Consider the following 22,752-nt stretch of genomic DNA (forward strand, 5'->3'; position numbering starts at 1 on the left):
TCTGTCCTCATCTCAACTGTGAACTCCTGTATTCCCCAATCAATGGCTCCAGTGGCCTTATCAAGATATCCGTTGCTAACTATAGAGATCACTGTACTGACCTGTTTAGGTAGGATTATCCATCTAGGGCTGATCTTTAAATCAGAACAGAGAAAGCCTTGGCCATTGAAATGTATGGGCACTGGCTGGGACCCTCATTTGGGACTGAATTAACAGGCCCTTTGCTGTAAATTTTTATTTATTTAGGAATTTGAAATCACTTGACATTAAGAGCTGTACATCAGTGTACGCTACATGTGAACACTGAACAGATTCCTTTTTCTGCACTAGTTTTTTTGTTTTAAGTTAATGTAAAAAGGTCTGTGTGCGATTGGTGGGAATGCGATCGTTGTAAATTCTGGAAACAATTCCTTTCCTTGCAAACTAATTTGTTTGAGGCTAAAAATGTGCTGCTAAATTTTCTTTTTTTTTTGTATGCATAAAGCTTGTCATAGCAGTACGGACAGCAAGTGTCGTATATAGAAAGTGTCCTTGGTATCGCTCGTACTTTACGGGTGTATGATGGTAAAGCATCAGCATCTTTAGGAATATATATTGCAGATAAATGCAAATAGAAGAAATAAAAATAAATTATCTCAACTACATAATTTATCCACAAGCCACAGACAACAAGAAGAAAATCGGAAGCAGCAGGTTACCTTAGAGGCATCAGTTATGAGGCAGTGGGCTGTTATAGTGTAAGAACTTCTTTGTGTTTGATTCTATTCCTTTTTTGTCATTCATTGCTCACAATCTTTAGATCATGGTGACAAAATGGGAAAACCGTCCATACCACTGGCTCACATGAAAAGGAAAGGTTTGGGATATAATGGCTTTGTTATCCTGGGCCCAGTGTGTGCTTTCCAGATGTCTGAACTTATTGGCTTCATGACACTGGTACCTCACTGGTGTTTGCATCTCTGTTCTTTGTGAAAGGGCGCTTAAACTACTTATCAGTCTAAACGATCCTTACAGTAGTGCAATTAAAGTACTTATATAGTACTTTCATGTTGAGTATGCACCTGCATGTGGCACATTTTACTGTAAGAATGAGTTAAGTCACATAAGGACTGCTTGTTATCTTTTAAGGACATTTCTGCAGTGCCTGCATTGTTCCATATAGCCTTTAACCTAGCCAGTGGTATCTGCCTAAGGGAGACTGAATCATTTTGGACAGGTGAAATATGCTATTAAGAAAAATCTATTGTTGTTAATTTCGTGATACTAGGTTGGTTATTAGAAAAGAAAATTGCGGTCAAAGTTCTACTTATTGAATTTTGCACTGTAATCCCTCCGCCAGTCCATCAGTGTGATGTGCATTGGCTCAGTAGATGTTCCTGAATTTTGACCTGTTTATTCTTTGGCTCATTTAAACATAATTTAGTCCATTGTTACTAGTAAACACTTATGCTTTAGGAGATGCCGTTAAAATCCATGATGTTGCAGCAAGTTGGTGTGATAACTTCTAGCCACTCTCTCCCATCTTCTCTTTTTGCACGTTTTTCTGGGTTACCAAGCGTCTTCTCATAGTAAAAGTTGTCTTTGGTATTGTGGAAAAGTAATTTACTAATGCAGGCAAAGTGATTTTTTTTCTTTACTGCTTATTTAAAGGTGGCAGCCTGATATGGCATCAATTTCTTATTGTGCTAAGCTACAGTCATGATTTTTGCCATTTTCATTTCACAGTGCTTACACACTTAGTGCATATTGCTGGCATTTCACACGCTGAAGAAATTCTATGTGATGAGAGGAGATGAGCTGCTGAGTGTCTAAAAATTGTCTTGAGGGTAATGAAAATGTTTGCAGATGAAAATATAGTGCCATGGTGCATTACCTTAGTGTACGGTGTTTGGCTTGCCTCATTTGCCAGATACTTTAGATCTGCGGCTGGGTGAAGTGGATGCTGTATGAACATGAATTGGCTCAACAAGCTTAGATTATTCCTTCCCGCTCCTGTCATTTGCATTCAGTGACACACTTGTGTGTGCGAGCCTTATGTTAAATACAGTAATGCACTTCAGTACAGCCATTGGTGGTTATCTGTGGAGCTCACAGATGCATGTTTCAAATCACATTTAAAGAAATTTACATAGACTAAAGATAACTGCATAGAAATGCACTTAGTGGAAGATTCCCGTGAGGAAAAAAAGATTGCCGTCCATGAAATCATACCAGAATGTTTTTGATGTCCTCAAGTTACAGACTTCATATTTGATAGAAACATTTGCTGTATATCACTGACATGTAAAAATTAATCAAGTGACAAAGGTATTGGTTTGCTGAAGTGATAAATGTGCTGCATCTGTTGAATGAAAGCTGTTTTTAATATTTTGATAGTGCTTTGTGTTCATTATGGCACTTGTATGATTACTGCAGTATGTGTGTATGTATGTTTTTTCCTGTCTCATTCTTTGAATTACAAGCTAGAGAGACGCCACTCTTTTTGCCCTGCTAAACCCTTGGCCTGCATTTTCTGTGCTGTTCCTTATATATTGTGCATTGTTGTGACATTGAAGAGTATGCTTTCGAGTAGTTTCATTACACTACAGTTTAACGTGATCATGTGTGTCCATATACAATGTGTACTAATTGTTACTGGATTATCCGCTTGTGTGTTGCATTGTAATAAAGTTGCCTCACCATATATGTATGACACTACATTCAAATATTGAGAAATACTGTATCTAGGCGTCGCACCCGCAGGGGTTTGATCTTGTGTAAATTATTTATTGCATGCACGTTTGTTGGCGAGCACACGTACGTCTCAGCACCGGTACCTGAGAAGGGCTGCATATGCCGCAGAGTTTTTGCGCCAAGTCGTGGTGCACTTGTTCCCGTTCGTGTGGCAATAAATGGCTACCAAACCATGTGCTGCGTTGTGTCATATTACTGTCTAGCAAGTCGCTAAGCTGGACGAAAATTACATTGTCATCCGAACCCTGGTTTCACTTAGTAATGCCACTCATTTTAAATGTAACTCTGTAATTATGCCGAAGCTTTCTGCCTTGTGTCAATGTTAGAAATCGCTCCTCGCACGACCTTGGCATGACTCATGTCGAAAGCGCGTGTTGTTAGATCGAATTAGCAGCTACTAATGTTTATCGGTGTGAAGCAGGGAAATAAAACGACCCCTATGTTTCTGCTATCTATAGCATTTCACTAGCTCGCCGATATAAAGTAGTACAACAGCACGAACACATTGCATCGTCAGCCACGCAGCAAAACACTCGCACGCCGAGCCATGGTACCCGACCCACCCCACGAGTAGGAAGCTAGGAAGGCCCCTGAAGCGCCTGAAGGCGGTGGGGAAAGAAAGACCTTGCGCAACGCTGGCGTGTCGATCTGGTCGATCACTGGCCGGCCAAAGCCACGTGATATGCTTCGCGCGATCGCATTGGATGACGGAAGTGTGACGCGAATAGAACAGCTGGTTCCGTCCGTCGCGATCAAAACAAACGGCAACCCCACAGAAGGCAGAAAATGGCTGACGAAACTGGTAGCTCCGTGTCGGGGTCAGAACTGGCAGAATCGACAAGCGACGAATGCTTGGCTGAACCAGACGGACCCGCTAAGAAGCGCTTCAAGGCAGGCGAAAGAACGCCTGGCAAGTCTGACAAATTGGAGCACAGGCTGGGCGGCATTCTTTGCTGCGCGGTTTGCTTGGACCTGCCCCGCACCGCCATTTATCAGGTACGTGGGAGATCAGCTGATCGCAGATCCAATCCCAGGCTCGTAACAGCTTCCTCCCGCCCTTGTGAACGTCGCGGCCGAGTAAACGCGGCGCTTCACGGTCGCTCATTCGACGGAGTGTGCGCCTCAGTGGGGCGGTGTAGGGTTGCAGTGTAGAGGTGTGCGGCGTCGAATATATCTTTTTTTCCCCAGTATACCTTCTTGTCTTTTGTCCTGGCATATGTTTTGTGTTCGACTGTTTAGACTTCTTTTCTGTATATGTATTTCCTTACGTTATATTTTCATTGTGTTTGCGTTATGTGACTGGAAATCGTGGCGTCGGTGATTGGAAGTGTTTTTTCCGTTTTTTTTTTTTTTTTGGTGTGGTGTAGCGTATTTGTCAGCAGTTATGCTTACTGTTAACGCATCAGCTTTACGGCTGAACTGCGGCTGTCAGAACTTCCACGTTATTTGGTTGATGTAGTGTGGCTGACCCATTCTTTGCCGAATTAATAGGAATGCTGCTCTCCAGTTTATCAGTGGCACCCGCGCCCGATGTTGAGTTCTGTGTTGAAAAACAATGTGGACTGAAGGACATTACGTAACGTGTATTACCCGGACTTGTGCCGTCGCACGGGCTGTCATGGTCGAAAGACGAAGATGCACGGGCCTTTTACGAAGATGTGGGCCGTTCTTGGTCACAGTTACCATGCAAACACGGACTGTCTGTACAATTTTTTGTAAAATAATCACTGGTGGTGCAATAAACACAACCAAAGCATACACACGGTGTTGGTTCTATTGTGTAGACACTGTGCACATGCAGTGCTGCCTTGGCTGCTTCAATGGGCAGCAAAGACTGCATGTAGCTGAGGGCAGCTATTGCGATGCCATTATATAGTCATGGTTTAAAGCCCCGTAAGGGGCCCTCTTTTGTTTGGCACATCCAAATTTAGTAGCATGCCCTGTTTACATTATACTCTAAGGCCATTCTGGGAACTGAGATGTGATGCAATTCGTCATGCACAGCTTGCTGGAAGACATTTCATGTGGTGTCAGGGAAAGCTAAAATATTCAGGATATCAAAGTTTACTCTCTGAGAAAGGGTAAGTATACACTGCCACAGAAGAAGATTACAGTATATGTATCACGTAGTGAGTTCTTCCAATAATTTGGTTGGCATGGGCCTTGACACCAGAAGTATTCATCAACAAGCTGCATGTCCCTTCAAAGATTCTATTGTAGTTGTGAGCATAATGCATAAAAAAGCATTACCTTTGGCTTGGGTTTATGGACATGTACATTTGGACACACTCCGGTGTGGTAAAGGCACCCTTAAAGCTTGTGGCTTGTTATAGGCACTGTGTAATAAGATGGGTAGGTAGAAGGTAGTTTCATTCTGCTTTGCAAGCCCAATTGCAAGTTTATATTTAATCAGAGTAGCATGCCTACACAATGGACTAATAGACTTGCGGTTTAAGTCTACATAGAGTTGACTGCACAGCCGATAGGAAGGGATCTGAAAGGTATGGGACTTGGAAATAGATTACCATGGTACCTTTGCTTGTGATTCTCCGGAAGATAATTTTCTCACATTTCGTAAGCTTCAGCGTGAATAGCTTCACGTTTATTGTGAGCATGGAGAACCAAGCACTGCCTACATTTAAGACACATGGCTCTAGATTGAGGACTGCACTGTCAAATGGCATGCTTTGTTCTGTCAAGGAGCAGCATAGTGTGCTGTGTAGCAGGGAGAGGCTGTGGGACTGCCTTTTTTTGACAAATTAATGTCTCCAGGTAATGTAGAATAGGTAAGTCCTGAAGTTGTAATTAAGGATTTTGTCTAAACTTCTAGTAATACAGCTTGCTTTTATATATCTTTCTGCCTCTTTCAGGTTCGTAGACCAGAAGATCCAGTCGAGCACACTTGCCCTAGCTGGGGAGCTTGCATGTGTCTGTGTGTCTGTGACACTAATCCACTTGACTGTTGGCCTTTAACATCTGGTGCTATAGTAGCTCTTACTGCAACCTTTCCCCCAGGACTCGGACAGGACTTGGGTTATGGTTAACAGTGTTTTTGATGCATTGTTCCTTTTTTATGCTTGTTTCTGTGCTACTGCCATGTGTGTGTTTAGGGTGTTCGTGGTAATGCACATAGGTGTGGCAAGTGCCCGGGTTCCAGGCTGGGCCTTTGTGTTGTTGTCTGATCACTTTTGCTGCAGTTTTTTTTCCCCCTTGCAAGGTTTTCTAACGGAGCAGCTTCCCAAGAGGAGAGCATTCTGCTGGGGCAACCATGGTGATTTTCCTCTCCCTGCTGTGGTTTTGCAGTGCACCAACGGCCACTTGATGTGTGCCGGTTGTTTTACTCATCTCCTGGCAGATGCGCGTCTCCGTGACGAGACCGCCACCTGCCCCAACTGCAGGACAGTCATCAGCCGTGAGCTCTGCTCACGAAACCTCGCTGTTGAGAAAGCAGTTTGTGAACTGCCCACCGAATGTCAATTCTGCGCCAGTGAACTTCCCAGGTCACAGATTGAACGTCATGAGGCGGATCTCTGCGAAGAGCGGTGCGTCCCAAGGGATAACTTTTCTTCCTATTTTACCTTTATTCATTTTTTTTCTTAAAGAAAAAGAACTTTATCTTGACCAGCAGTGCACATTGATTGGCCAACTTGAACTCAAGCAGGTGTAGCAAAAGGAATGGCACACCTGCCATCAGCATTGTTTTCATGTCTTGTAGTTCTTGAGTGAATTGAAAGGGTGCCTATGGCAACAAAGAGTGTTGTGGGCATTATGTCATGTAAATTTATTCTCTAAATGTAATTGACCAAGAAAACTGCTGCATATGTCAAGAAGTGTCGTGCAGCAACTGACACTCGCAGGAGGTAAAGAAAAGTAATCTCTATTAGTAGTGGTGGCATTTTGCAAGCTAGAAGTAAGGTCATGAAGCATCTTCGAGACAGAAGAAAGGGCCAATGAGTGAGCATGCCATGAGCTCACTAAAGGTCGCAGTTTAGCACTGAGCTGTGGATATGGGAGCCACTGCCTTGAAACGTAACTTTTTTTTATTAATTATGCTCTCCGAAACAAGCTCTCTTTGATAATCCAATAACGGCTGTTTCAGCTTGACTTACTGTTGTATTGGTGTATACCTTAAGCGTTTGCTGGCTATTTCAGCTTCAAATAAGATTTTGGCATTACTTTACAATTAGACTCAAGAAAGAAACTGTACGCTAAAAAGTTGGGGTGGAGGGTGGAGCTGCAATGTGATTTGTTGTATTCTTGGAAGAAATTAACAGCAGTCATTGATGTGTGCCTTAATATATACCATTGCATCCAGAGCTTGACAGCGAAAGTGAAGCTGCTTTTCGTGCTTCATCAGGGGCAGCACCAGAATTTTTCTGTTGTGGGTTGGCGCATGATTCTACATTTTTGTTGGCACTCCATGGTAGAATAAGGGTGGAAAAAAAACATTATTCACCTGATAGGTTATTCAATATCATTGTCAGAGAACTAAGATCATTTCAAAAGTATAGCAGTATCGTTTCTTTAGCATTCCAAAATTATTAGGTTTTATTCATCATGATGGATAGGGCAGGAATGTTATTTAATTGTTCAAATTAATATGTGAATTTACTATTGACCATAGCTCAGTGTCTGAGAAAAGGACCTGTTAATGCATTCATTTTCGTGTATAGTTGATCTGAATGAAACAAGGTGAATTAAAATTTGTTCATATGCTCTTGTGTTCTCACTTTTTCATGGTTCACTGCCTATGCTTTTATTCTGTCTCTTTTCCTTCACATTTGGCTCCATTTGCTTATTTGGGGAAAGTTGAGACTGCAGTTTAAGTCCTTTTTGAGTGTGAAAGCACATGGAAATAGGCAAGCATGCTGAAGCATCCATAATTAATAGTAACCTCATTGAGTAATTTATTGTTACGAATAATACAGAGTACAATTCAGGTAAATAATTTCTTCGGTAATAGGTGTTATAATGGTCAGAGTGCAGCCTCATTTCAGAGAACACAAACATGATACTGTGTTGCAGGCATGGTGGCTACTGTTGCTTGTTGCCTTACCTGTGATAGCTTTTCCAGGAGTAGTTGCATGGCACCTAATGTAACAATCTGTAAGCAGCCATTACAGATAATTTGATGGGCTGCCATGAATGTGTATGTATTGTGTGACTACAAGTTAGTCTTCCCATGCTCATGCCTCCACTATTAATTCTGCGGTGGGTTCTTGCAGAATGGAGTACTGTCAAGTACTCCATATGGTGTAGTACCAGAGGTGAACAATTCATGTAGACTCTCTACTCACTTTGTTAAGACTGGTAGTTTCGTGAAAGAATTAAGTCAGATGTAGTTTCCCGGACAATTTCGTGGATAACAGCCAAGGCAGCGCTTCATGAGCAGCATCTGATTTATTCGAAGAAAATGAACTGCTTTTGTCACCATTTGCCCCCAATAAGTTTGGCCAAAAAGCACCGAGAAAAAAAAATATGCTGTGGTTAAATGCAGTTGAACAAAGCTTTTCGAGTGATAGCAGCAACTGCCATGGAAAGCATGTTGCGGCAGTGTCCCACATGTCAGCGCCCCCAAGCGGCAAGCAGCGGCACACTGTTCACATTTCTCATCATACACGACAAAGGCCATGTGACAGGAGCTGAGGTCTCGACGCTCCGGCTCTCGCCGACCGACGGAAAGGGGTGCGTGGGAGAGAACAAACCAATACTGTAGATGTCCGTTGCTATGATGATGCACATGCGAAGAGTAGAGGAGGATATTGACCTTGGCTGAGCTTCAAGGTCAAATGCATGCACAAAGTTATTTTCTGGGTTCGTACCAGGAGGTGTAGAGCTATCGCTCTGAGATGTTACTTAAATTTCACTTGTTAATACTGCTTTGTTAAACATGTTGCTTCATGTGAAATCGTAATGATCAAAAGGAATAACTGAGTGTGAAAAAAACACTGACAAGAGAACGACACAAGTGCTTGGGTGGGAGTGCACTTGTCCCGTCATGATCTCGTCCGTGTTGCTTTTGCACTATCTTATTCAAGCATGATGAACCACCGTGCCCATCGATGCATATTGTAATGGTCAGCACCTAGTGATTCATATTTATTGACGTGAATGAAAGAGTGGGGAGGTGTAGGTCTGGATAGGCAAGGCGCATTGGAGGTGCGTCTTTCCATCTAATACTTGATGGTAGAGAAAGAACATGTGGTAGAGCCTTCAAATGAGATAAAAGTATGTGTGCATGACATCAATAAATTCTCAGTCATAACTGCCTAGCTGTTCATAAACTATGCTCTGGGACGGCTCATCTTGACAGTGGAGTGAGGGTTGCAGAGGTGGGCCTGTCACACATTCGTGTTACTCCACAAGTAGTACGGCAGCTTGCAGCCGATTTCGGTTTGGCTTGCTCGCACCGTTAACGCATTTAGAAAAACAGAAAAATGTGAATGGGAGATATCTTTCGATTGATCAGTGTACATTTCGATGTCTTATTAGAAGTATGTTTTTCTTGGAGAACTAAATGGAGTGTTTGCGGCCACAGGCTGACCCACACACACATCATGGATGCCATGTTTACATTGGAAAACAGGCGTGGTGAAAACGTGTTGTCTAAGAAATGGAAAGAACAAGAAGACATTATTGTAAAGCGAACAATAACTGTATTTTACCTACGACTTCTCGCAACTGTTTGAGTCTCATAATAAATAAAGTGGTGTTTACTTCAGTAAGGCAAATGAGAAAATTATCAATATACTTAAGTACTATATTTTGGCATGCTAACAGGTATACGTTTTGGTTTTGTAGCTTCCACAGCCAAGAAAAGTTGTCCCCGAGTATAAGCCTGAGCTCAATCATCAATGAAAGAGTTTTAAAGCCTTCAGATAGACCACTGAAAGAACTGGAATATTTACCAATTTGATTGTGTACACAAGTATTTACACACCACGATGTAATGAGGGGTGCTGCCGTTCAGTTGTATCATTTGCTTTTTCATGCCTCTTGCAGCACCACTTTTCAGCATAACTTTACAGCATAACACTTATATGAAGATATGCAAATGCAAAACTATAATTAATGCTCTTTTAAAATAAATGCACAGCACATTCAGTTGGAACTATAATCATACAGGGACATTGAAGTGTCAATGACAAAGCTTGAATTAGAGATTGAGGTTATTTATTTTTGTGTGAATTTCTGCACCAAATTCAGGTTAGCTTTGTTTGATAAAGGGCTCATGGTGTGTTTCATTCTGTAAACATGAAGTACAATATTTCCATTTCAATAAAAATGTCACACTATTTTGATTGCTTGTTAGTCGATTGAAGAGCTCGAATGTTTGTTCAATTACTGTGGTCTTAAAATCACTTGCAATAAAATCAAGGCATCCAGCCCTCGTTCAGTGAATTTGTTAATTGGCAGTGGTGTTACTTTGTAAATACCGTATTGACTCGAATCTAACGAGAGCTTTTTTTTCCAGATTCTTGATACCTAATGTCAACCCTCGTGTTGCAATCGAATACTGAAATAACTATTTTTTCTTCCTGGACACAATGAAAACTTGCCCCTCACGTTACAGTCGTGGTCGCATTACAATAGAGTAAATATGGTAATTGTTATTTGCATGTGCCACCTTGATTAGTCAGGCTAACTTCTTTTTTTTATAGACCATTTACAAAAATGAATTGGCAGGCTTTCCTGCACGGTTTGTTTCCCAACCAAAAACTCTCATTCACAGACTGCTTTACGCACTCCAAGCGTGTTCCCGCGTCCCATTCTCAGTGAGGGGCATGAGCACCACAAAGGCTTTCCGGAGATTACTCAGAGGATGTAATTTTTGTATGCACTCTAACATTTTTGCAAACGCCAAAAATTTGCAAAATGTTTGGATGTGTGCACAGCAAAAATATATTCTGTTCAATAACCTTGCACATACTAGCGGAACCAATGATTACCCCCATTCAACACACATTCCTGCCTTTCGTCTCCCCCTTTTTCTCTCTGTGAGGCACGACATTCGTGCAGTAACTTTTGAAAAGCCTATGTGCTGTGTGTGTTTACTAGAATGGGGAAAAGGAAATGCACTTGGAGCAACAAAAGCAGCCTGTGAGTGAGAGTTTTATTTATTGGAAAACAAGCTTTACAAGAAGAAAGCCTACCTATACATTTTTGCAGATGGTCTACTAACACTTGACTACAAGCTGTTCCTGTACTCCAGTGAGTTGGCCACATCGCTGCTTAGCTGAAAAAACTGTTATACTTCAAAAGAATTGCTTTGGGGTGTCAATGAAGCGGAGAGACTACAACAGTCGAGGGGTGGTGCTGCCACCCAAATTCTTGAGGTGGAGTGTTGAGTGCTGTTCACCTCTCTAAGGTGAAGTGCATTATATGGATGTGACATATGAAGAGAACCTGTCTCATTTGTTAACAGCTAAGCAAAGCATGGCCTGAAAGCGACGTTAACAGTAGAGGATTTCTAAATGGTTTGTGCCCTGTGCAAGTATTACACCTACTACATGGCTGACCTGACCTTGAGTTCTGAGAGAGTGGCATGTGAATGCAGGTTGACACGCTGCCACTACAGTCGCATTGGTTGCCAGTGGAGGGGTCCTTACCACGAGCTGGAGGTGCACACCCAAGTGTGCTCCCATCCTCACAAATCAGGCGGAGAAGTGATGGAAGCCCTTGAGCTCATTGACCAGCAGATGCATAAGGAGCAGATGCTGTACAACACCATCTTTGAACTGCTGTCATTCGAGAAGATCACTTTCAATGGTACTGTACAACTGTACTTGATGAGAGAAAATTGAAATTGCCTATTCTGGACACACTTACCATGTGACTTTGCTATTTGCAATAGTCAACATTCATGGGCATTGGCAGGATTTTGTCTTGAGGTGTGCAAATCTGTGTTGTATGGTGGCGGGGTAGAGTGGCGAGCGCTGGTGTGGCTTGGGTGGGGGGCAAATGCTGGCATGACTAGGAGTGAGGGGGGGGGGAGTGCTCCATTTGCACCCCCTGCTGATGCCCATGTCATCATGCATGTAAATGCCATTCATTGTTCTCATGTCACGTATTGGCACAGCAGGCTGCCAGTGAGCTATGAAAATTTTCAAGGGACCCTTTGTACGTCAGAAGTATCATGCTTACATATCTTTTGTAATAAACCTCATTGCATTTTTTTTCACCATATTGCTTAATATTGAATAAAATTAGGGTATTTTCGTGTAGGACACAACTTAATTATACCGAGGTTTGACCATATAGCTTCACTACCCAAGACCAGACGGTGGTCAGGTCTTGGGGGCTGCATCATCATTGTCAGTTCACCCTTCACCAACCGGTGGGTGAGCTGAAAATCCGCCAAAAATGAGCGATAGAAACCTGTTTTGCTCAACATACCACAGGTTATTTCTGCACATTTATGTTCTGAAATGCAAGAGCTTTTTGTCTTAACCTTACAGCCTGATCTAAATGGCGGATGATGGAAATCCCTTCATTCAAAGGAGACTGTGTGTGTCATTGTTTAGAACACAGCATGAATGTCGATTCATTGTAATAATTATCTTGCAAAGCATATGTTGGCAAAATTGCAAAAAACACGACATGAAGTGCTTGTTGAGCGTGAGCATTTGGCAGTAAGATTTTCAGAAAACACATTGTCTTTGCCTTCAAGAGCAACAGTTTGAGCACAAGGGCACATGCGATCATTTGTTGGTGTGAAACAAAAAAGAAAACAATTGTTCTTGCTTGAAGTGAAGAGGTATGCCCCCACACTTCAAGCAGCAGCTCATGCAGATTGCCTTGCATTGAGGACACTTGCATTGCTGCTGCTCCTGGCTCCAAAGCACTAAACCTTTACAAGGAGAGCAACAATCTGTTGGGAATTAAATATAAAATGTCCTATTGTGAATTCTTATCTAATCTGGTGTACGAGTGTTTTGGGTCCATTTCACCCATGCTATGACGAAAGGGCATTCAGGAGCACATTTTTGTGCTTTCACAACATAGCTACTTTTTGCCACTGCGAACTAAGTATTTTGAGATCTGAATGCTGCTTAGTGTCTATTGAATTGTGAAGACGTAAACAGCAGCTCAATATATATATATTTTTTTGTTATGCATTAATGTACTGGGTAACTGATTTAGAAGTGTTGAAGCGTACCCAAATCTGCACCAACGAGCACGTGCTGTTCCCAACTTGATTTCTTCAATTAAGCTTTTGTTGTTGTAATGTAGATGGCAGAACTTTGAGCAGAAATCTTACAGCTGTGTTGTAGATAAGTGTGGCAAGTTGGGCAGGTTGGTAAAGATGCGTAACTTCGACTGGGTAGTGCATAAACTTGGACTGGTTAGTGCTTGTGCTGTCTACATCTTTATCTTTTGTATCCGTGTTTTATGCGCTACCCAGTTGAAGCTGTGTTGTAGAAGCACAGGAAGCTGAAATTGTGCTGTAAAGGGTTAAAAAACTTGAAATGATCAAAATTTATTCAGAGTTCTCCCGCTATGGCATTCATAATATCTTGGTCTCGGCAAGTAAAACTCGGAAGTTTATTGTAACACTTAGCACTGCGACTCGCCACGCAAACAGATGTCGTTTCACCTGAAATGTGAAGCATTTTTAACAATATCAAAGTAATAGGCAACTACTGAATGTAGAGTTCCTAAATCGTATGTAAATTGCACTTAACATTCACTTACTATTTAAATGAGCACAGTGTCATGCATACAGATGCAAATGTGTAAAGATATTGCACGAAGACCATGAGTGCTTGCTGTCACAACAGTGGCATGATGATGAGTGCTGACAGCAGGGAGTGGATGCCTCATGCTGCCACTCGCTTCACTACAGCTGTTAAACTTTTTTTGTGTGAGCCAAGTAACAGGGGCAAGTGTTGTTATAACTAATGATCCGAACCATAAGATATGATCTTCATGGGAAATTTTTAGGGATGGGTGAATAGTGAATTTGAGGTTCGAAGCGAATAGTGATATGGTCGAATAATGTCGAATCGAATAGTTCGATTAGCATGTACCACATATTATTATGAAAAATGAACATTTTTGTCGTGACCTTTGCACAATATTTTTAAGAATTGGAGCTAGGTATGAGTGAATGTCACTTTTTTGGTTTTAAATGAAGTGGAAGAAACCTTGAATAGTATAAAAATTTGAATAGCAGTAGGGTGCAAGTTATAAGTGATACAATACGTTACAATTTAAAAATTGCTATACTTAGCGCATATAAGCCCATATCACGCTCTTTTAAACCTACAAAAAATATGTACATTTAACCTTGAAGTGTGGCTTCGCGGCAGTGCAGATTCCCCCTGGATGGGTGGTTTCACGGCACAGCAACCCGATGCTGCAGTGAAACCACCTTTACAGGGGGTTATGTGCAGTTAAATATACATATATTCATTCATTTCGAATACTTTGAAATTTTGAATAATATAAATTCGTATCGAAGCGTATTCGAATACTTTAATATTCGTTCGAATATTCGAAACGCCCGAATATTCGCCCATCCCTAGAAATTTTAGCAATAAGAAGTGTTCAGTAAGGATGTTACGAAGATGTTTTTAGGAAAAAAGACACAGGACACCGTGCAAAATTAAATTCCCATAGGGCAGAGAGAAATGGGTAAATATAAAAGTCTGCTGGGAACATTTTAAAAATTCTGAGACTTTGTTATAGGTGAATAGCAAAACGGCGCGTCATCTGCTACTGTACTTCCGGTTCGAGGCCTATCTCTTCACTGCTTAAAGGTGCTTGTGATTCAGTGTAATGGGGAAGGAAACATGTGCACTTCTGCGACTCGTTTGCTACCAGTTGTCCAGTGATTGTGTTTTTAATTATTTTGCGAATGGTTTGAAGAGATTTCGCAGTTTAGAGAACAAAGCGAGAAGTAGAAATGGGCAAACACAAGGAACGGTGAGAGGTGGGTCTCGAGCACAGCATGCGAGTGTATGCATACGGTTATGCTTTAAAATACGCAGTAATATTTTGAAGAATTAGCTTGATGTAGTATTTTTGGGCACAAACTGTGGCTACCTCAGAGTTGCTCACACACTTGAACACATGGTGCCAAATGTCAACATACGTATGTTCCCAAATCACTTAAAGACTTCCGACAAAAGTATGTGTGCTCTGTCCGATCGAGTACACCGAAACAGCGCACTTGCATTGCATATACTCTGCCTACTTTTTGTCAAATTTATAAATACTGCTGAGCGTATAAGAGGCCAGCGGAACAAAACGGCCTCTCAGTTACTGGTATCGTAGGACGTAAAACGATCAAAGTCGCTTTTGAAGCAACAAGTTGCATATGGTATGACGTCTCTAGTATTTCAGACTTGAAAGCGGGAAGTGCCAATACGTTTTAGTGGAACTTGAAAGACAAATGTATGTTGAGTGTGCAGAATTTCACATACATTGAAACAGAATGCCCGAGTGCGTGAGGGAACGACATCTCACGTAAAGGAAGGTTCAGAGGCCCAAAAGAATAACCAGAAAACTGCGAGAGTTAATTGTTCACTTTTAGGGTAAGAAACATTTCACTATTGCTGTTCACTATATATCGAACCCGAGATGGTATCTTTGCAAAACAAAAGTAAGTAAATAATTTTATACGAGTTCGCAACATGAAAACAGATTGGGCGAATACATATTTCATGACACTATGATGTGCAACAAGTCTTTACAGGTCACAAAACATGCGCGAAAACACCCTTTGCTGCGAAACAACATGCATGTGTCCGGAGGTGTATGCCACTTGAATGAAGAAATGACCGTTCGCACCTTTACAACAATCTCTTAGTGATTGAATTTGTAATTGAACTAAGCTGCTCAGCAGTCCAAAGTATTATGCAGTAATTTGTGAGAAAAGGGGACTGAGACTGCTAGATGGAACACACAGAAAGCCACGGCACTAGCAACAGTGCCTTTTCGGCGGCGTGACGTCTCGAACCGGAAGTTGATGCAGGCGGGCGCCGTAGCCTACAATCCTTTGCGAGAGCCACGATTTTGCTATCCAGCTATTGTGTCGCACCTTGGCAAGCTATGGCTACATATTTAAAAGGGCACTAAAGGCAAATAGCATTTTACGTCGGAGTGAAAGGTCAATGCTTGAGAACATCTAAAACATTAATATTATGCACAGCAGTGCCTCAATAATAAAGAAATTAAGGTAAATGTAGAACATGATTTGAGCCGCCAGTGATACATTCTGGAACACAAGCTTGATGTAGTAGGGCCTCAGTACAATAAAGCGCGCTTACTCACATTAGCCATCACAAAAAAAACATTTCAGTGCATTACAAGACGGAATAAAATACAACTTGTGCATTTTAGTCTGATTCATGTAAAAAAACAACTTTTACCTTTGAGAATGATACAAGTTCCGTTTTTGCCGGGCTGTGCACTGCAGCGCCGACTGTTGCTGGCATGGCGAATGTGATGTCAGAAGGCCGTTCTCGGAGTTGGGCGGATTGAATTGCGCTAATGGCATGCAGACTGCTAAAATACAATTTTATTTCAAGCTAAGCATTTTCTTGGCATGAAAGAAGCACTACAAGGTTTCTGGAATGTTATTTGAACAATTTACGTCAACTTAATATTTGCCTTTAGTGTCCCTTAAAGTATCTTCACTCATCATAATTGCCTTCCTTTGGTGGGAAATTTTGTCATTGTGGTACCTGTTGTTTTTCTCTTTCGGAGCTTTACATGAGAAGGATTTGGTGGGATTAGGTTTTGCTTGGTTCATACGTATCATGCTTGTCATTAAATATGTAACTTTTTAGTGCCTTCTTATAATGGCAGTATCATTTTTTCCAGATTTGCAGTTTAAACCCTACCGCACCGATGAGTTCATTCACAAGCTGTACTATGAAACATCTCGCTTCACTGCCTTTGGCTCACAGTGGGTTGTAAAAGCACGTGTGAATGACAATCAGCGTGATCCAACGCAGTCCTGTGAGCGCACCCTCAGCTACCACCTTGTGCTCAAGAGCAAAGCTTCAGCGTAAGTAGCAAATCTCGAGTTTAAGAAGAGGCTGTCATCCATTTGTTTACTAGAAACCAAGCTTTGGAAAATTTGGACAATTGCTTACACTGCAACACTCAGCCATACTCGTGGCTGCACTCTGTTGCTCTTGTGTGCAGTAGCTCCCACTGGCCCTTGAATCCCACTTTGTCATCTGCTTGCAATTCTAAGCACATGGGTATTCATCTACATTAGTGTATCTGTGCTCATGGCCACCCATGCTTGATAAGCAAATATGAAGGAGTGAAGGGCCATGAACAGTGTGACAATTGAGGCTTACTTTATATTATTCAGAACAGATAAATGGGGCTAATGTTTCTTTTATATATGTAGAGTGCTTTGTTTTCATCTAAAACCTGGTTATTCCAGCTATTTGCACCCTGAACAAGCTTTGTCACAATCAGATGGTATCCAATTTCTCTTCCAAAATTTTTCTCATTTGTAACAAACGCTTAACACTTACTGCACTGTAGTTAGACATGGGTCAGTAAAAAAACAGCTTGACTATCAGAGGAGGGAACTACAAAAGTGAGTCATAAGTGTATACATTGCTTGTATAAAGAGAATGGCAGTTTGCCATTATGACCATAGTTCTGCCAAGAGTACAGGAGGAGGAATAAGCCTTCTTAAATGAAAGAAAAATTGGCAGCATATCCACGGGTGAATGATGAAGAGCTTGGGCGAAGCTCCTGAAGCAATCATGGTTACACCGTGAAATCTTCAGTGGTTTCGCCCAGCAGTCATCAAAGCGATAGCTCAGTACATCATCAAAGACGTGACAAACACTGTATATATTTATACAAGAAATTTTATTTATCGCAAGTGGTAGCTAGACGTGGTTTCCGTTCCCCCTTCATTATAACGGCTCTTTGGTCGGTGAAGTAATGGATCGGTGATGGATCATAGTGGGATGTTTGTAAAGGCGAAGTAGTGGGCAGTTTACAAAGGATCGGTGATGGGAGATACTGTTCTGGAGATACTGCCGGTTACGCCGGACGCGTGACAAGGTTAGACTAAGAGGAGCTTCGTGCCTAAAAAAACGCCAGCTGCAACGAGAGAGAACCTTGGTCAAGGACTCCTACAGACCTGCCTGGCTGTCGGGCCTGCCACACCAGCTCTTGCTAATCATGCGGGTTCAAACAGAACAGCTCAGTCTCCCATTGTCGAAGGGATGTTGAGTGTGTGAGTGCATGCCCATGTGGAGTAGTGTAGGTATGCATACACGTCACAATGAGAATATTTGTACAAGTAGAGGGTAGGGTGAATTGCGGGATAAGAACTTAATGCAGAAAGGTGGTGGTCTGAAGTTGCCACCAGGCAATAGGGGAGACCCGCTCAAGTTTGCCTGCCGACGCCAGCGCTTGCCATTCCCCTGCCAGAAAAAGCGTACAACCGTAGCCTGTTACGACCCCTTCACTCCCTTTGGTTTCCACGCATTTGCGAAGCGCCCGCTGCAGGTGAAACGCCCCTCGTTCCGCGATGTCACCCCGACAGATAGTTGGGAACTACTGCTGCGTCATCAGCTGTCACAATGGCCGTGCAAACACGAAGGGGTCGACTCCACCAGTGAAATTCTACCGATTCCCAAACAGATGGTATGAAAAAAGCAGACGACAGATGATCGCTGCATCCGACGCTTCCTGTTGGGCTTTCACCACTGCTGAAGTCTATTTGTGCAGCTGTCATGTTCACAGGTGTTGTGTAGCACACGGCCACTGTGTGCTTACGCTGGCCACGCACACCAGCCATGCAACTGCATTTGCCGCTGGAGATGCGAAGCTCCCGCTTGAGTGGGCACGGTCACGACAACTATGAAAAAAGAAAATGCATTAGCCATTGTGGCACGACCATTGGTTTTTTGGCAGATACAGTGAACTAGTTGTTACTGAGTGTGCAGGTACAGCCCGTACCACATGGTGCACTTTCAATAGTGACCAAGATAAAATGCCTTGACAGCAATTGGCTCTTCCACCGCAGATTGCACAAAAAAAAAATGTTTTTCTGAAAGCTGGGCACTCGTAATGTTCCTATTAACGATGCTATGTCACGTTGATAGTACGCACGCTGTTCGTGAACTCGGGGTACCGGCTATGAGAGCGGTGATAATGCAAGGAAGGACACACGAGATAGCTGTCAATTTTTGTTGCGGGACAGAAAGAAGCCCCAAATAGATCATTTATTTTTGGAGTGTTGCGTACCACACGATAACTGTTGCTAGTAAATTAAGGTATCCCAACTAATAGCAGTCACAGCGCCAGGGCCGCTTAACCTAAAGCACGAGAAGCGGCCTTACCCATGCATCCAGTAACAAACATAGAGAGTGCATAGTACACACAGCAAACCAAATAAAACAGGTATATAATTATGAACGTACAGAACATTGTACTCACCTCTAACTCCACGTCGTAAACAACGTCGTCCTTCACTTGCGAAATGCACTTCGCTCTGACGAGGACGGCGTCGTCTGCTATCACTTGCTCCGCATCTGCTACATGGCTGAGCAGACACTGACCTTTCACCAAATTGCTGCCACGATAAAAATCTTCAATTGCGGCGATCCTCTTAAACGCGGACAGAATTGTGTACATCCTAACCGCGTGCGACGCGAAAGTCTCAAAAACACGTGCAGAACGCGTGCAGCGTGCGAGCGAAGCAACGCGTTTTCAAGGCAGCTTGAAGAGGACAGTGGAGGGGTCAACAGTCGGGTAACGAGTTTTCTCCCCACATTCACCGGAAGCGCCCAGTGCCGCAGCGCCTCCCGCGGCGTGCGTCTCCCCTATAGCCTCATCATTATTGAGAGAATTGTGTGGAGGTGGGGGTATTGTGGAGGTGGGCTACGTGAGAGGCAATAGTGTTGAAGAAGTGTGTTTGTACAGTGGGAGTGTGGACTACCCCTTAGGTTTATGATCTTCTTTTGGCACCTGAAGAGCATGGGCTCAGGTGACAGTGTGAGTGCACTGGTTGCTGTGAAGATTCATGACTGGGAGTCAAGACTAAATCTGTATTCATGGGAAGTGAGGAAGCATGCAGAGTATATGGTGGGCATTGATGCAATCTCGGGCGAAATATGGTAGGCAGCCTGTGAATCTGAAATGACTGTGGTGTAGATGTAGTTGGGGCAAGAAACGATGGATGGCTGCTTTCATGGTTAAACACTTTAACTGCAGTGCATTAATTTTGCATGTTCAGGTGCGCTAGTAGTGCTAATGTACTATTTTAAATATTGAGCAACTGCACAACATTGCTGCTGCACTGTGCGAAAGTGGGGGATTTTGAAAAGTGCTGCTATGTGTAAAGGCTGTGTTAAATCATTTCAGGTGCCTGTTAGGCACCTGAAACTGACTTTAGGCACAAAGAGGAAGTATGAGGCTGTAGACTACTGCAACATGCTTAATTTACTGGTATTACAGAACGAAAGCATTCCTTAGATGCATAAATATATTTTGCCCCTCAGTATGAATTTAGCTTAACAATACTGATGCCTGCCTTTTAAAAGTACACATATACTGGCCTTCCAAATGAAATTGAAAGTGTTGCCGAGACAACCAGTTTCGGCAGCTCTTAAAGGGGCCCTGCAACACTTTTTCAGCATGGTTGGAAAATGCTGCCGATCAGTAGTCCAGGCTCCTGAGAACACGCGAGCCAAACATTATAGTGCAGCACACAGCTTGGAATTTACAATGTATTCTCAAAGTCAGCTGGAAATTGCTTCCTCTTCTCTTTACAAATGATGCCATATACCCAAATCCACGGCCATTGGCCGATTTGAGTGCCTGATCTGCGTACAGTAGTTACCGTGGCCGCCGCAGGATGCCGCACGTGGCTGCCACGTGCCCGCGCGCACTTGTGATCTAACTGAAAGTAAGCCGCGCGTTCGAAGAAAAAAAAAAAGAAAGTGCTCAAGGTCATGATGCGCGCTGACGAAAGGATGCATCTTCTTGCCCCAATGTCATCCCCTTCCTGCGTAGCTTTCAGCGCGCTCGTTAGTACAAGAGGAGAGAGAAAGCACTTGAAGCAGGCGGCAAATCCCTGTAACTCCGCTTGTACTTGACGGATTCTAAAAATTTTTGCAGCAGTCGATTCGTGAGGCAATAAGCTCTTTTAATGAAGCCATTCGACGATTACTTGAAGAAGTGTTGCAGGGCCCCTTTAATGGGCTACTGTGCTATGTTTGAAGTTAGCAAAATATGCATAGTAGCTTGATGGTGCCTTTCTTGCCAATGTGGTTTACTGGAAGCTTGTTTCTGGCCACAGATCCATGGGCATCCACTATATGGTTCTGAAGGGCCCATTTGGAGACCTCAAGGTGAATCCACGCCTGTACCAGCATGAATTTACAGAAGCTGCCATGGAAAGCCCATACCAACCGTTGCCATTGCTGGACTCTGCCGAATGCAACAAACTGCTTGCTGCCAAAGCCTTCAACTTTCGCCTCATCATGTTCCATGTGACTAAGTGAAATGGCCTCCAGTCATCCAGATCCCAAGCATGCTGTATATTTGACTTACGTCCTTCCTGGAGATCTGTATCAAGTCCCACGCCCCACAGATTACGTGTCTGGTGGCTCAATTTAGAACCAATTCCTTGTATCGTGCAAATATACCCGGTCTGCTGTCTGCTGTGCTCCTCTTGTCTCTGTAGTCATTTGAAGACCAACTGTATGCATGTTCAAAGTAGTCATAAAGGAACATTGGGGCTTGGTCAAAATATACCCACGATGAGAAAAAGCTGTACTGGTGTTAAGAGTGCAGGCTTGTAACACATTATAGAAAAAAAAATAGATCAAATTACTTGCTTCAGAAATGTCGCTGATTACAGTTACCAATTAGTGTTCCAAGGGAGTAATGGAAATACTTCAACATAATTGAGTAGTTCTGTGTTATATTTAGGCCTCCGTGTTCTCGAAGTTTATTTTTCATGAAATTCAGAGTTTATTTTTCTTGAATCCCCAATTCTTCGAAATCCGGAGTTTAATTTTGCATTATCCTCTAATATCTTACGTGAAATGATATCTCAACACGAAAGCATCGGAACACAGGAAGCGTATTTTAGTTGTCTGGAAGGTTTGAAAGTAGAGCTGTGCGAATAGCAAAATTATGGGTGCGAAGTGAATTCGAATATTGAACTGTGAGTGCGAATCGAATAGAATATTTTTCGAATATTTCCCGAATATTTTTCTAATACTTCGAAACGAAATTGCAGAAAAAAGAGTTGGAGAGGATTCCCAAGCATACTCTTATGAGAAAAGCAACATGAAAGTTTCTTTTCGCTAGGTTGATGAAGCACTGGCGGGGTGGTGTTTCATAGTTGTCTTATCAAGAATGAGGCAATGTAGAGGCCGAATTGTATTTATGTGCATGATTTGGTGCAACCAATATGTTGCCGACAGCACTTTACACGTGATAGGCAAAGATGCCATTTCCTCAGCCTCTCCCCCTCTTTCAACTTCTTTGGAAGCCCAACTGATGTGGCAGACAAGGGTCTGCTCCCTTCAAGTCTGGAGTTCCAAATCTGCCTTGTAGACATCAATATATAAGAACATCTGAAATTTTGGATGCTCAAAAGCTTCGGCTTCCGATTTTTCGGACTTCCTGCCCAAATTTCAGGTCCAAAACAGCATTAATTGAGCCCCACCTCTGCCACATCTTTCATCTCCATGTTGGAAACAGCGTTTTCTTGAGTTAATACATTTGCGACCGTAGCGAAGCTTGAAAGGCAGCTTTGCCGCAGTACGAGAGTGTAATGAGGTGAAGCATATTAAAAATCTTTAGGGGTCACGTTCAATCGGCCGTTGACTGTATTTGTCTTTGGGAAGTTCGAATTGTCCAAATCGTAAAATTCCAGTGCGAATCGAATCGAATAGCAGACACTATGAATGCCAAACACCTACGTTTGTGTGTATTACAAACTTAAGGCTTCTTGTAATAGACGTAAGTATAATACTTTACGAGGTCTGCATGGTCTGTATATTCAATGTTCTC

General features: G+C 42.6%; 1 protein-coding gene across 2 annotated transcripts; it reads left to right on the forward strand.

The window, feature by feature from the left end:
* The first annotated feature begins 3,466 nt into the window (after window positions 1–3,466).
* LOC119376046 (cysteine and histidine-rich protein 1-B) lies at window positions 3,467–21,387 on the forward strand. Of its 2 annotated transcripts, XM_037646041.2 has the most exons (5): window positions 3,467–3,729; window positions 6,037–6,275; window positions 11,291–11,502; window positions 16,564–16,750; window positions 21,026–21,387. In XM_037646041.2, the coding sequence occupies exons 1-5, from the start codon at window positions 3,520–3,522 to the stop codon at window positions 21,228–21,230; spliced, it is 1,053 nt and encodes a 350-aa protein (XP_037501969.1). In that variant the 5' UTR covers window positions 3,467–3,519; the 3' UTR covers window positions 21,231–21,387. The 2 variants fall into 2 exon arrangements, with proteins under 2 accessions (XP_037501969.1, XP_037501961.1); XM_037646033.2 differs by having other exon boundaries at window positions 3,487–6,275.
* The last annotated feature ends 1,365 nt before the right edge of the window (window positions 21,388–22,752 follow it).

The sequence above is a fragment of the Rhipicephalus sanguineus genome, chromosome 1 (assembly GCF_013339695.2).
Source record: "Rhipicephalus sanguineus isolate Rsan-2018 chromosome 1, BIME_Rsan_1.4, whole genome shotgun sequence".
Classification (NCBI taxonomy): domain Eukaryota; kingdom Metazoa; phylum Arthropoda; class Arachnida; order Ixodida; family Ixodidae; genus Rhipicephalus; species Rhipicephalus sanguineus.